This window comes from Phoenix dactylifera, chromosome 6 (genome assembly GCF_051530095.1).
Source record: "Phoenix dactylifera cultivar Ajwa chromosome 6, Ajwa_hap1_PhDact_Kaust_v1.1, whole genome shotgun sequence".
NCBI classification, from domain to species: domain Eukaryota; kingdom Viridiplantae; phylum Streptophyta; class Magnoliopsida; order Arecales; family Arecaceae; genus Phoenix; species Phoenix dactylifera.
Genome location: NC_143195.1, coordinates 26272585 through 26285106, shown reverse-complemented (window position 1 = coordinate 26285106; position 12522 = coordinate 26272585). Strand labels below are relative to the sequence as shown.

The 12522-nt window shown below is 36.4% G+C and overlaps 1 protein-coding gene across 4 annotated transcripts; it reads right to left on the bottom strand.

Annotated features, from left to right (window-relative positions):
- Nucleotides 1–246: 246 nt before the first annotated feature.
- LOC103724098 (amino acid transporter AVT1C-like) lies at nucleotides 247–12204 on the bottom strand. 4 transcript variants are annotated; one of them, XM_017846875.5, is made up of 13 exons: nucleotides 11927–12204; nucleotides 11380–11593; nucleotides 9609–9937; nucleotides 6998–7212; nucleotides 6876–6899; nucleotides 5326–5506; nucleotides 4386–4605; nucleotides 4124–4259; nucleotides 3526–3545; nucleotides 2585–2730; nucleotides 2243–2286; nucleotides 2050–2160; nucleotides 247–500 (listed from the first exon to the last, which is right to left on the bottom strand). In XM_017846875.5, exons 1-13 carry the CDS (start codon nucleotides 12033–12035, stop codon nucleotides 405–407), a joined length of 1845 nt encoding a protein of 614 aa, XP_017702364.4. In that variant the 5' UTR covers nucleotides 12036–12204; the 3' UTR covers nucleotides 247–404. The 4 variants fall into 4 exon arrangements, with proteins under 4 accessions (XP_017702364.4, XP_008813474.4, XP_026656167.4 ...); XM_008815252.6 differs by having other exon boundaries at nucleotides 2050–2112; XM_026800366.4 differs by lacking the exon at nucleotides 2585–2730 and having other exon boundaries at nucleotides 3443–3545.
- Between the last annotated feature and the right edge of the window lie 318 nt (nucleotides 12205–12522).

Below are 12522 nucleotides of genomic sequence, written 5' to 3'. Positions count from 1 at the left end.
ACTTGTAGAGACATGATTCGGTTATTGCAGATCCTAAAGAACTGAGCTTAAATGATCTTTGCAGATCTTCTTGTTACTACATTGTAGCATTGAAAAAGTATACAAGGAGTAACAACTATTCTAAACCACACATTATAAGCAAAAAGTTTTAATGCAAAATATATCATTGGAGTAAAATTTGAAGGATCATCAAAATAATCTCACTTTAGAGTATTCAAAGTCATGGAGATCACATAATAGTATGTATTGGTAAGGAAATTTTGTAGAATTTATTTCTTCAGACTAAAACACAAATAAGGATCCCCACACCTAATTTATAAGAAAAACAAAAATAAAAAATACAATAAACAAATATAACATGATTGAAAGCCACTGGGTACAATCTTCATATGACAAACAAAAGATCAACTCAAACTTTGAATTATCTTGGATAGCGCTGAGAATGTGCCAAAGGTACAGGAGAGGACTCCTACTGTGATAATAAATATACACAATGATACCTGCAAATTAAAAAAGAAAAATCATTGACATTATATAGTGAAAATTGCCATAGAAACTTACAGATCATTTACTTTCTACTTTCGCTTGATCATCATTCATGAAGAAATGTTAAGTTTCATTCTATACATAGATGGTAAAATGGTTATGACTATGCATAATGATCATTTATGAAGGTCTTAATGTACAAAGACATTTATATAAATGTCTTAACTTTTCACCGATATGTTAAATATCACTATGATGGCATGACGTGTTTACTGTGATATCTTAATGATGCAGCAAGACTGATGCTAATATCATATACCAGTGGGTTAGACATAATCTAAAAGAATTTGATGATCAGCGTCTTAATCGTTCTTCACATATTATAATAAATATTGGTAGGTTATTAAAATGGAAATGATTAATGTCTAAAACAAGCTGTGGAACTATATACTGTGCAACCATAAATTGAATATTAGCAAGAGTTTGTAAAGACAATGTAAATAAAATTTTACATACAAAAAAAGAGTACTTGCGCATGCAGTTACAATAAGATGAGTGGTTCTCAAATAAGAGAAATATGCCGGCATTGTTTTCTATGTTTTTCACTAAGAATGTTTGACATATTTTTTATGGTCAATACTTTTTGGCTAACTTCAACATCCAAATTGCTATTCTGAAAATCAAGTCACACATGGAGCTGCATCTCCCTTCATGACCTGGCACATCAATTTTAACATATTTTCCCCATTCAAGTGCACATATGATATTTTAAAGTGTGGTGCTAAGGACATTACATTGATGGAGTTCCAAAAATAATCATATAATGATACAAATTCAATTTCATGAAAAAAACCTAATTTTTTACTCACCAGCTCCATAAAATATGTCCCTAAAGCTCAGTTACGTTTTACTCAAACTGATAGAATTATATAAATTCTTTTACATAAATAAATATATCTTTTTCACTTATTTAAATATTTTTAATATATCTATTATTTACGTGGTAAGAATGTCATGCAGAGTTTTGATTTAAATTAAAAAAACCGATACAAATGTATCTGTTTAAAGGAAAAAAGAACTCATCTAAAAGGACTATGTCCATTAAAAGGGTGTATTTTATGCCAAAACCCATGGAAACTACTAAAAGAGTTTGATGCCATTTTTTTTCTTTTTTTCTTTTTTTTTTTTTTTTTTTGGTGGTGGGGGGGGGGGGGGGGGGGGTTACTGAAAATAAAACCTCAAATTCAGTTGTAGATTTACATTTGCATGCAATGACCGAAGAACAAATTAAGTCAATTCAAGATTCAGATGTTGTTTTTGTTTTCTAAGAAGTTGAATTGAATTGAAAATTATCATTGCATTGTTATGTATGTCATGACAAGAAATTTTTATAGATCAAAATTCAGGGGAGAGGGGCTGGTTGTTTTGACTGAACATGGATAGCTTCAGTTAATTAATGCAAGGCAAAAATGTAATCCATCAAATTAATTGTACATATATCAAAAAAGGGGTTCTGTTAGCATGAATTCTAGAGATTAATTAGGAATTTTTACAATGTTTTACCTGAGTCCAGGTCACCTTACCCCTGAGAATGCCCAAAAAGCAAGCACAAGGAAGAATCATAGTCTGCAACAACATATTATTAGCAAAGCAAGCACTAGGGAGAATCATAGTCTGCAACAACATATTATTAGCATTGCCAAAATATCAAGATGACCTATTATAAGAAGAGCTAAGTGGAAAATGGGGAACTTACTACAAGCGTGGTGAGCATGGAACCAATTAGAGACATCACCAGACCTGATAACGCAATTGAGATATGAGGACACAAATATACGTGCTTAGTGTACAGTGTATAGCTGATAAAATAGGATTACTATATAAAGAAATGTCTTTTTATTAGTTGACAAAATTCTAAAACATTTAGATGCAGAAATATAGTTCTTTAGAGGGTCATAAAACTAAAGAACCTATAAATTAAATTACTAGTGGTGTCCAATCTTGAATTACAGTACACAGTATGTAGAGGTACTAAACACTTAATAGAAAGATCAAATTGCCAGTGTATCAAGGAGAAACAGGGATGATATAAACTTACCAAAAAAAGGGACTGAAAGTGCCACAAACAAGGTGGAGAACACCAAAGCTGTTCTAATGATGATTGCATACATGTGAGATTTTAGATGGTTTGCTGGTATCAACTCCTCCAAACTCAATGCCATTGGAGTCAGGGTCAATGCGTATGTGATCACTGGTTAAGGAAACATAACTCCTGTTGTTAAATATCTTTTTCCTCTTTTTCTTTTTCAAGACTCGTGAAATATCAAGTTCATTAATTATCATCTAGAATTTTGCTGCACATATTTTTGTGAGACTGTAGGATTTGAATCATAAGATAAATGCATATTTGATTCTTTATCATACAGTTGAGTATATCCTAACAGTTGACACCTTTCCATGGTCAGAGCATTGAACTTACTGAAAAAATTTATGCCACAATTTCTAGCCTTCCACTTTTACATCTGCTACATTTTTCTCAGTCTTAAATCTTTCAGACTGCTCACCAAGGGGGGAAAAAGCTTTTGAAACTGATGCAATTCTCTAGTAGAGGCTAACCAACTACAAATAACATGAATCTTATCATTAAGTTTGTTTTCTCAGCTAAGATCATGGCCAACAATAAAAGCAGAGTTATGCTTTGGGATCCTGTTTTATGCACACCAAATGTACTCCTACTATGTGGCATGAGGGGATTCGTATAAGTTCCAAGACTTAGCACAAAACAAGGGTAGTTTGATGTGAAATTGCCAAGCCAGCAAAAATGGGCAGAAGGATCCTTCTGTGTGCACATAATGGGTGCTCCATAGCATCTCCCATAAAAGCGTTGTAGTTTATTGAGAAGTTTTCTAACATAATTTTCAGGAGTTACTGGAGAAATATAATTTTTTTGGCTCACTCAAGATGGGGGTGTAATACTGCAAGTTGCTTTGACAGTCTTCTCCCCAAGAAGGACAAATGAAACAATCAAATAAAGGATATTTGGTCAACGGATTCACCACCTGCAACAGAAATAATATCATGATAAATAAGTTGCTAATTATAAATAGCAGCTCAAAAAAGTGAAGAATTCAGGATCGACAAATCATTTGCTTTTGATCAATCATCATATGCAAGGACAGCCATTAAAATGTTTATACAATCAGAATTTATTAATTGCTTTTAGTTCAAGTTTTTTTTAAAAGTTACTACAATCAATTAGGTAAGTTATAAATGTAAACCACCCAGTCTACAGGTGTTCTGCACCGTAAATTTCACCAAACAGTTATTTGTGATCCATTGATTGGTGAATACAAGTCAAATGGAAGTTAAACACCCATAGATTCTATCCTCATGAACCAAATATATGCTTTCAGAACCTGATGCTTTCTAAGCAAAGTAAATAACAGTAAGATTAACCCCTAATATTCCTCAAAGCATTCTCTCTGTTGATCACATAGAAAACTGCCTAGCCTCCCTTGGTCTCAACAAACTAAAGACACCATGACTTTTTACGTAATGAATCTTTTGAAGTTGTGAAGCATCAACATTTAGAAGAAAAAGGAAAATATTATCATGCCATTGGCATTTTCATTATTACCGTAGTCCACACGGCGACCTTTGAAACCACCAGATTATGGGGCATGTTGAGTGTGAACTGAGATAATGTGGAATCCCCAAACATGATGTAGCCCATGACAGCAACTCCAGCAAACATCACGGTGCAAATTGCAAAACTGCAAACATATTTTACGAAGTATGATTTGAATTGTATCTCCCAGTATGCTCATGCTAAAATATTACACTGATGTTCATGCAATCCATGCATAAAGCTGAAAAATATATGATCGAAAGCCACTTACCTAGTGAAGAGAACTGATGGGTACTGGTTAGGTTTCTTTAGAGAGGAATATATGTTTGGAAAAACTGCATGGCCTGAGTAGCAGTATCCATATAACCCAACAGCAATTGGAATCCCTGAGAGATTTAGTGAAGTTCCACCATGTCGAAAGCCAACTTGATCCACTAAACCAACCCAAAACAAACTAAAGACCACCAGCAAAGATGCGATAACTCCTCCAGCTGTCAAACATGTAAATAATAGAAATGCGATTAGATTAAATTGCATCTTTCATATGTTGGATAAAAACCAAATCTATATGGGTTTGATGACAAATGTTTGTCACTTAGATCGAAGTCTAAGTGCCATCTGTGCTTAAATAAATATGTAGAAACAGCTGAGAGAGGAAAACTCTTGCATGATTCACCATAAAAAAAGAGGGGGAAAGAATCTAAAGAATCCTCACTCAAGGCAGTAAAGATTCCTGAGTTTATTTCCACCACTAAAGAAATAAAGTTGCTGTTGATTTTGAAACTAAACAAACAACATGTATAATGCTTAATGCATATTAAATAATGAAATTGATCTCCAGAAACTCATGGGTATTATTTGGATTATTCTTGCACAAACTTCACAAAACCACTCACAAACAGGTCAACGACATCATAGCAAGTGGTGATTCTAAGCATGTCGGTCTTCTTTATTACAAAAAAAAAAAAAAGGTCAGAGCCACAAAATAACACCCTGAAAATAATCAATCTGCAGAGAGTTTATTGTTTTTAAACAGTTGATATTTTTCTAGATTAACAACATCATTTTAAATACTTTTTTTTCGTTCGGCAAAAAAGAATTAAATCATTTATTAAATTCTCCATCACAAGCTTGGTTGTTTTTGATTCTGAGCGGCTGGACCAACATGTAAGGATAACCTAACATAAAAGTCTAATTGTGTGCAGTCTGACCTGATATGTAACTAAGTAGGCTTAGATCTCGAAGCCAAGTAGTAGGGAGGACGACGAGAGTGGCCATGATGGCAAAGAGTGGATGAGAACTTAGATGCAGCCCACCAATATTTAAGTGTGCATTGGGAAACAATGAAGATAGATTATCACTCTCTAGTATGATGTATTCAACACAGCAAGCCTGCAAAACCAAGAGTAAGAAAAAATTAAACTTCAGCTCTTACATAATCCAACATAAAATTATAAACCTGCTGGATTTAGGGTCATTTTTTTACTTCAGTTACTAGAAATAAACAAATCCCACAAAATCAAATCTAGGATGGAAAGTCACAGGCTATGTAAATAGTCAACAAGAACACAAAAATTTTATTAGCTTAAGCACACTACTATCCTAGTTTAGTAATGCCTTTTAATACTTGCTGAAGATGTTTCAACTGCCCAATATCAAGTGTCATACAAAAAGAAGGCCACAAGTCATGTAATGTGGGATTTTGCTGAGTTTATGTCTTTAGGACCCCACATTCTGCGCAGATTGGGGCCTCACACATCAGCACAAAATGAGATTACTTAGTGTCCCTTGCCTAGTTTCATAACCATGGATGGCCTCGAACAGACAGTGGGCCAGATTGGACTACCAGCAGGTTCCTTCTTGAGCCTTAACATTTAATAATTAATCAGAAAATCCTATCCATCATGCGGGTTTGGCTCTCTGTATCACAGTGTGATCTAGTCGAGTCGAAAATTTTTGGGACAAGTAATGCTTGGGGCTCAGCCCTTGCACCAAAAAGAAGCACCGGACCATTCCCATACCATGTGGCAAGAGAAGATTGATGCAATTCATGTGGTTGGTGCAATACACAGTAGGATTATGGTATAATCTGGAAGTAGGGTTTCTTTCTGTATGAGGATTGGCCGGGAAACATTTTTCCATTATGACTGTCACTCAACCTGATGCTAAGCCTCTAACTAGCACTAAATTCTTGGGTAAGACAAATTAAGGCATCCTAACAGGAACTTACGAAATAAGATACCACTTCATTGATGGTTCAAAGAATAAAGTATCAGCAGAATTGAACAATTTCGTCATCAAATGAAACACAAGAAACACCAAATTGTGAGATGAACGGATTACTTTGGCTTCAGCTGTATGTTGGTTACTCTTGATAGAGAGAAATGAAAGGATTTTCTCCAGTGAAAAGAGGACAGCAGCAGAACTTGTTGATAGCATTTACTTCTTAGAACAAGTTCAAAATGAAGCTGAACCCTTTTTTTCCAACGCCTAAAGATTTAGAGATTTCAGAGTTTCTTCTTCTAGTGCATGTAATTACTTTTTGGTCTAGAGACAAGTAGTATTAGTTCCTTAACACCAACTGATGAAAAATTTGACCAACACAAGTAGTGTAAGGCCAAGATTGACCATAATTGTCTTCTTCTATCCATAATCCATCCATAAGGTGGTGCCACTTTACACTCTACATCTTGTCTTAAGAGATAATAGGTAAGAAACTGCCTCTTAGACATAAATATGCAGGAAGTTTAATTGTACTTACGTACAGTTCCAGGTAGAGTATAATCTGCACAAAGTAAGAACACAGAAAGTACCCTGGGTTAGATCAAACAAAATTCTAAATGATGCAATAAAGGAATGAAGAATAGGATAGGGAGAACTCACAGAGACAGCAAATCGGCCTGTGGTGCCAAATGCGGCCTGGCCAATATCTGGGAACGTCTCCAGGCCCGGCTCACTGTCCAAGCAGTAGCGCAGTAGGATCCCAGTGTACCATGCAAGCACTCCAAATATGAGCAGTATAGAGAGCCCCATCCAGCCTCCTTCCTTCATGGCGTAAGGCGTCGAAAGGATCCCAACCCCACAAAGAACATTGATTCCTAATCATAAGGAGCAAAGCATCTTGTAAAGGTCAACATACTAACAAGAACTTTAGTTTTTTTCCTTTTTCTCCTCCTCTTTTTTTTTGAATAAAGCTATCGAGTGTAATCCAATTCTGCATGCTAACTGAAATTAGATAATAGTTCTAAACCAATTGTTTCATTATATATATTACGTACGTAAAACTTACATCAATATATTCTGAATTGAACTTATAAGGAATTGTAAGTCATTGAGATTATCTGCATCATTGGTAACTAGAACAAGATGCAACAATTGACAACAAAACGAGCAACGGAAGCTCTCATGGTTCTTTCCTTATAAAGGAAGATGGTTAGCAGTAACTATATGCTAAGAGAATTGGGATCAAGTCTCATGGGCTTGGGCTTCAAACATGTAGTGTCTTGGTCGTAGCGATTAATAATTTGACCAGCCTAGCCAAGTGCACTTAACCTTAAATATGAGCTTGATCTGGGCATAATGATCAAAACTTAATAACCTAACCAAATGATCATATGGGTAGTGCGAGGTTAACATATGGCTCTCACACAGAAAGGTAACACACCGTAGCATATAACTCCTATGATGGTCATCCACCGGCAATCTATATTGCGTCAACTTCGTCGCATAGTGAGTGAACAAATTAGGAAGCCACAGATCAATTATATACATTTTTCTATTTAAGATGTTTGTGTTCTACTAAATCATCTATTTTAAATTAGATTTTTTTTTTGCATGAATACCCTTCCAAAATTAATATTTACATGTATACCCTCATAAAACACTTGTTTTGCTATTCTACCCTTTTTTTATTCTTATTTCTGCATATATTCTTAAGCGATCTAATATCGTTAAAAAATTAACGATTTCAAATTAAAATGACTAAAATATTTTTAATGGGTAGATGTGCAAAAAGAACCATTTATAAGACAATCGCGATGGAGAATAAAAAAGTAATTTCAAATTTTTATTTATTTTTAATTAAAGTAAATATGGTTTTTATTAACGGTATTAGAACAACTGTTATATTCGGGACATTTGTGTGAAACAATATTTTATGAGAATACAGAAATAAATATAAATTTGAAGAGGGTATTCACGTAAATTTGAATTTTTAGAAGGGTATTCATAAAATAAAAAACCATTTGAAATTCAATAGTTGCTTCCAATCTCATACAGGGCATACAGCAACAATTATTCGGGGAGTGATTTAGATGCAACACAGTAGTCCAAATTTCAGAAAATTGTGAGCATCTAGATAATGCTAATCTAGTTGTATATAACTCATACATATCGTATTAACTTGGTCTACTGCCACCTAATCCTGATATCACTTGATTAAGATGTACCAACAGGTGTCATCCAAGTAGGTTGACATCAACGCCCATAGATTCAAGTAATTTAGTAAACACTCGCATGATTAGAATTCTCCCTATTTGAGACAAAAAGATTGGCATCACTAGAAGCGGAGGCTCGCCAGCCCCATTCCATCACCAACCAACAAGAAGCCAACAAGAAGCTGAGTCACAAGCCATGTGCCACCTTGTCTCATTAATAGTCGTGTTGTCCTGTCGCAGCGTAATATTAGCTTCAGAGGGATACCATATCCCATCCAGACATTCTTCTCCCGTCTGGGGACCCGCAGTGCAGGACACCGTTCTTATCCTATCCCCGACCAAATCAGCAATCCTCAACTCTAAACGCCAGCCATTTGCCGCGTCACGAGCGCCCGGATGTGTGACCCACTAATCAGACGGTTCTGAATAAACATTATTACTATTAAACTAACTGTTGACGTCCTAATTTATTGCCATCCCGTCACCAATCGCCAAGTTTGGACTTATACGCAGTATGACTAGGACGAGATGCCGGACCTCCCTATCCTATCCCGCATAATTTGTCCTATGTGGAATAAAAAATAAAAAAACTCGGACCTAGTTGATGCTCCGGATCTACGAACTTGATCGCTATGTGTAACCAAGTTCATTGCTCGCCTACCCTATTCCTGTCTAGGGGAAACCGTGCTACTGTTATATAAATTATTTATAGTTTTCAAAGGCACATGACACGTGCTACCGTATTCTGGTTGTATCTACTGTCGAATAGTGCAATCATACCATTTTACCACAAAAAAAAAAAGCACATTTTACAAACTAATTCGGCTAGCTCTTTTGTCTCCTTCTCAAGGTTATGGTATAACATGGTAAATTGCTTAATAATCTCTGAAAGGAACACCTAATTCAATTAATTTTTTGTTAAATCAAAAAAAATTATAATGTTTTTTACTTGAAAACAATGATTTTTCTAAATGTCCTTAAGATATCTCTAAATCTAATGTGTAAGGTCTGCTTCAATGCAACTAATAATGATGGAGATGGCAAATAGAAATACATACCATTGAGCACTGCTTGTCCATAGGAGCATTGGCGTGAGATAGGCAACTCATGGGAGACTTTGTGAATCTTTTTTGCAGATGACCTCCTTGTTTGGATTGGAGGAGGGAGTAGAAGTGAATGAGAGCTCTTCCTTTCTTCTTCTACTTCATGTTGTTGATCCGCTGCGGAGGTGGCTAAGAGGGGCTTAATTAGTGAGGTGATGATTTCTGGGGTGTGCTTCCCACGGAAGGAAGAAGTGATGAAGGAACTTGACAATCTGCTAAGTGTAGGGGTGCCCAAAAACCCTACTGTCGGTGGTGTAACGCTGCTATACATGTCCATGGATTGCCTAGAAAAAGAAAAGAAAAATCCAATTTGAATGATCATGTAGGCTGAGAATGATGTAATTGGATCAATTGTATTTTACATTATCTAGGATGATTAAAATATGGATGTAGATAAGCTTACACATATTTTGTATGCGATCACAACCAATTACAATCTAAATACATTAAATTAAAAGCATACTAGCTAGTATTTTCAAATAAGAGCTTCGCTTTGGTCATGACCATGATGCTCCTTTATCAAGATCATTTTCTTCTTAAATAATTTGCCTTCACTGCTGCACCAACCAAAATAATCCTCACCTTCCAAGCTTGCATCTTTTTATATTGTTCTGTTTACCTTTAGTTATGTCACTCCATCATGCATGCTACTAATTTAGCATTAATCCAACATATATTCTTTGTAAGACTCATCAACTATGTATTGAATCATATCATTTGTGGGGCTTGTCTTCCATCCTCTCAAATAGATAGAGATGGTTTAAGGAAACTCTGAAGTTTCATGATTTTGCTGGTGCGAACAAATTTTACAAACAAATAGGGCCAATTTGCGAATATACATGAAGCATGGCATGAGTCCCTATAGTCGTGAATACCATGGGATTCAATGATTTATTCATCAAATAGTTGTAATAAAAAAACTAGCCATAGATTTATCATCAAAGTAAGCTGCCAATAAACAGTGTGTGTATGTACTTTATCTCTCAGCTTTTCAGTAAACTCTCAAACTAAACAAAGATGCAGTTTATATTTGTCAATGATATATTATTAAATATATTCTTCTATTTTCTAAAATCTCCTAAGATTTCTAGCAAGTTTTGAATCATAAGATTTTTTTTTTTTTCCTTTGAATATCATCAATATATGGCATAAACTGTACAGCTACTTATACACTTGAAACATATGCTTTCTACCTGCGTTTTGTCCTCTTGACCCCATCAAACTAGGGGACATTTATTTTTCTAAAAAAAATTATTAGTAATTCAACAATTTTTATAAATCCTAAGCTCTAATGGTACTAACCGGTAAAGTTGGTAAAATCTGGTATTTACCTGAGTTTAAATAATTTTACTTGTTTGTTGAAAAGAATTCAACTATCCCAAAACTATTGCCCGTAAGGCCAAAGTATTTCCAAATCCCCAGATCTCTCCTCCATTATTGCGCCCAAATTAAAATATCCAGGTCTACAATAAGACAAAGACGCCATTTTCGCTCCTGCCTTTCCCGTCCTCACAACTCCAAAATCCAAATATATTATCCAAAATAATATTAAAGACATCAAAGAAATCACGGCATTAAATGCGTAGCAAACATAATTTCTTCCAACACGGCATCGAGACGCCGCGTTCCGACCTACCCTAGACCGCCCGATCGAGATCCGACAGCCAGAAGCCAAAAAAATAATACGGACGGTCGGATCGTGATCGGAGGGTGGACTGGTTTGTACCTGTAGCTCTGCGGCCATGTGGTGTTGTAGGAGCTGGGCCTGCTGCTGAGCCGCGGGCTCGACGAATCCGAGCCGTCCGATTCGTCGCTGTCCTCCTCTTCCAGTCGATCCTTCCCCATCTCCTCCTCGTCGACGACCTCATCGTCTTCTTCCCCCTCGCTGTCAATAAAGAGGTCTCGGCCCAACACCGAGTTCTTCATTCCTCCTCTTCCTTCTATAAATAAATAAAAGAAAACCATTGTTACTTACATTAAATTAAAAATGAATAAAAGACAACCAAAGGAGAACCCAGCAATAACAGAACGAAAGATTTTGAATGATTTAGAGGGAAAAGAGAAAAAAAAATCAAAAAAAAAAGAAAAATCAAGGGCTTGGTGGCGCGATGGCGATAAAGTAGATAGGAACAATGCTTTCTATGGCCCGGGATCTGATTAGAGTGGTATAGAGGAAAATGGCACCGCAGGTTGGAGAGCTTTGAGATAGAGATTAGGAGTCAGAAAGCAAAGAGGGAAGGCAGAAGAAATAAGGGACTCCAAAGTGGACTTACTACGGGCTCTGGAGCTCTCCAGAAATGGCAGTAGAAGGGGGGGCGGGGGAGAGAGAAGGGTCCGTCTCAAAAGGGTGGGAACGTCATATTTATACAGCTTTTTTGGCATCCATTTTGGCTTCCTTTTGGCATCGGCGACAGACTCGTAGGAAGATTCAAGAGAGAGATAATGATGCAAGAGATGGCTCCCAATTTACCCCTGGTTGAGAGATGTATTTGCAAGCCAGGAACAAAATTGGAGACACCGGCTTGGGTCTCTATCACCGTACCTGGTGCCCGGGCTGTCCCCAGCCTAGGCTAACTCATTTAAGACCTAGCCAATTTAGAAAAAAATATTAGTTGGACCGAATCAACCAGCTCGATGGCAGACTAGTTCCATAAAAAATTATCATATATTATTTAAATAAAAAAATGAGCTTTACCGGTGCCTCCCTTCCACCCTCTATCCGACACAGCGGCTACACTATTGCTAGCGCTTGCTCTGCAGCCCCATGCTCTACTGCCGGCACACCTACATCCAGCTCCCTTAAATCTCTCCATCAGCTCCTCCATCACCCTCTCCATTCCTCCACCACCGCCCATGCCTCCAACAGTCG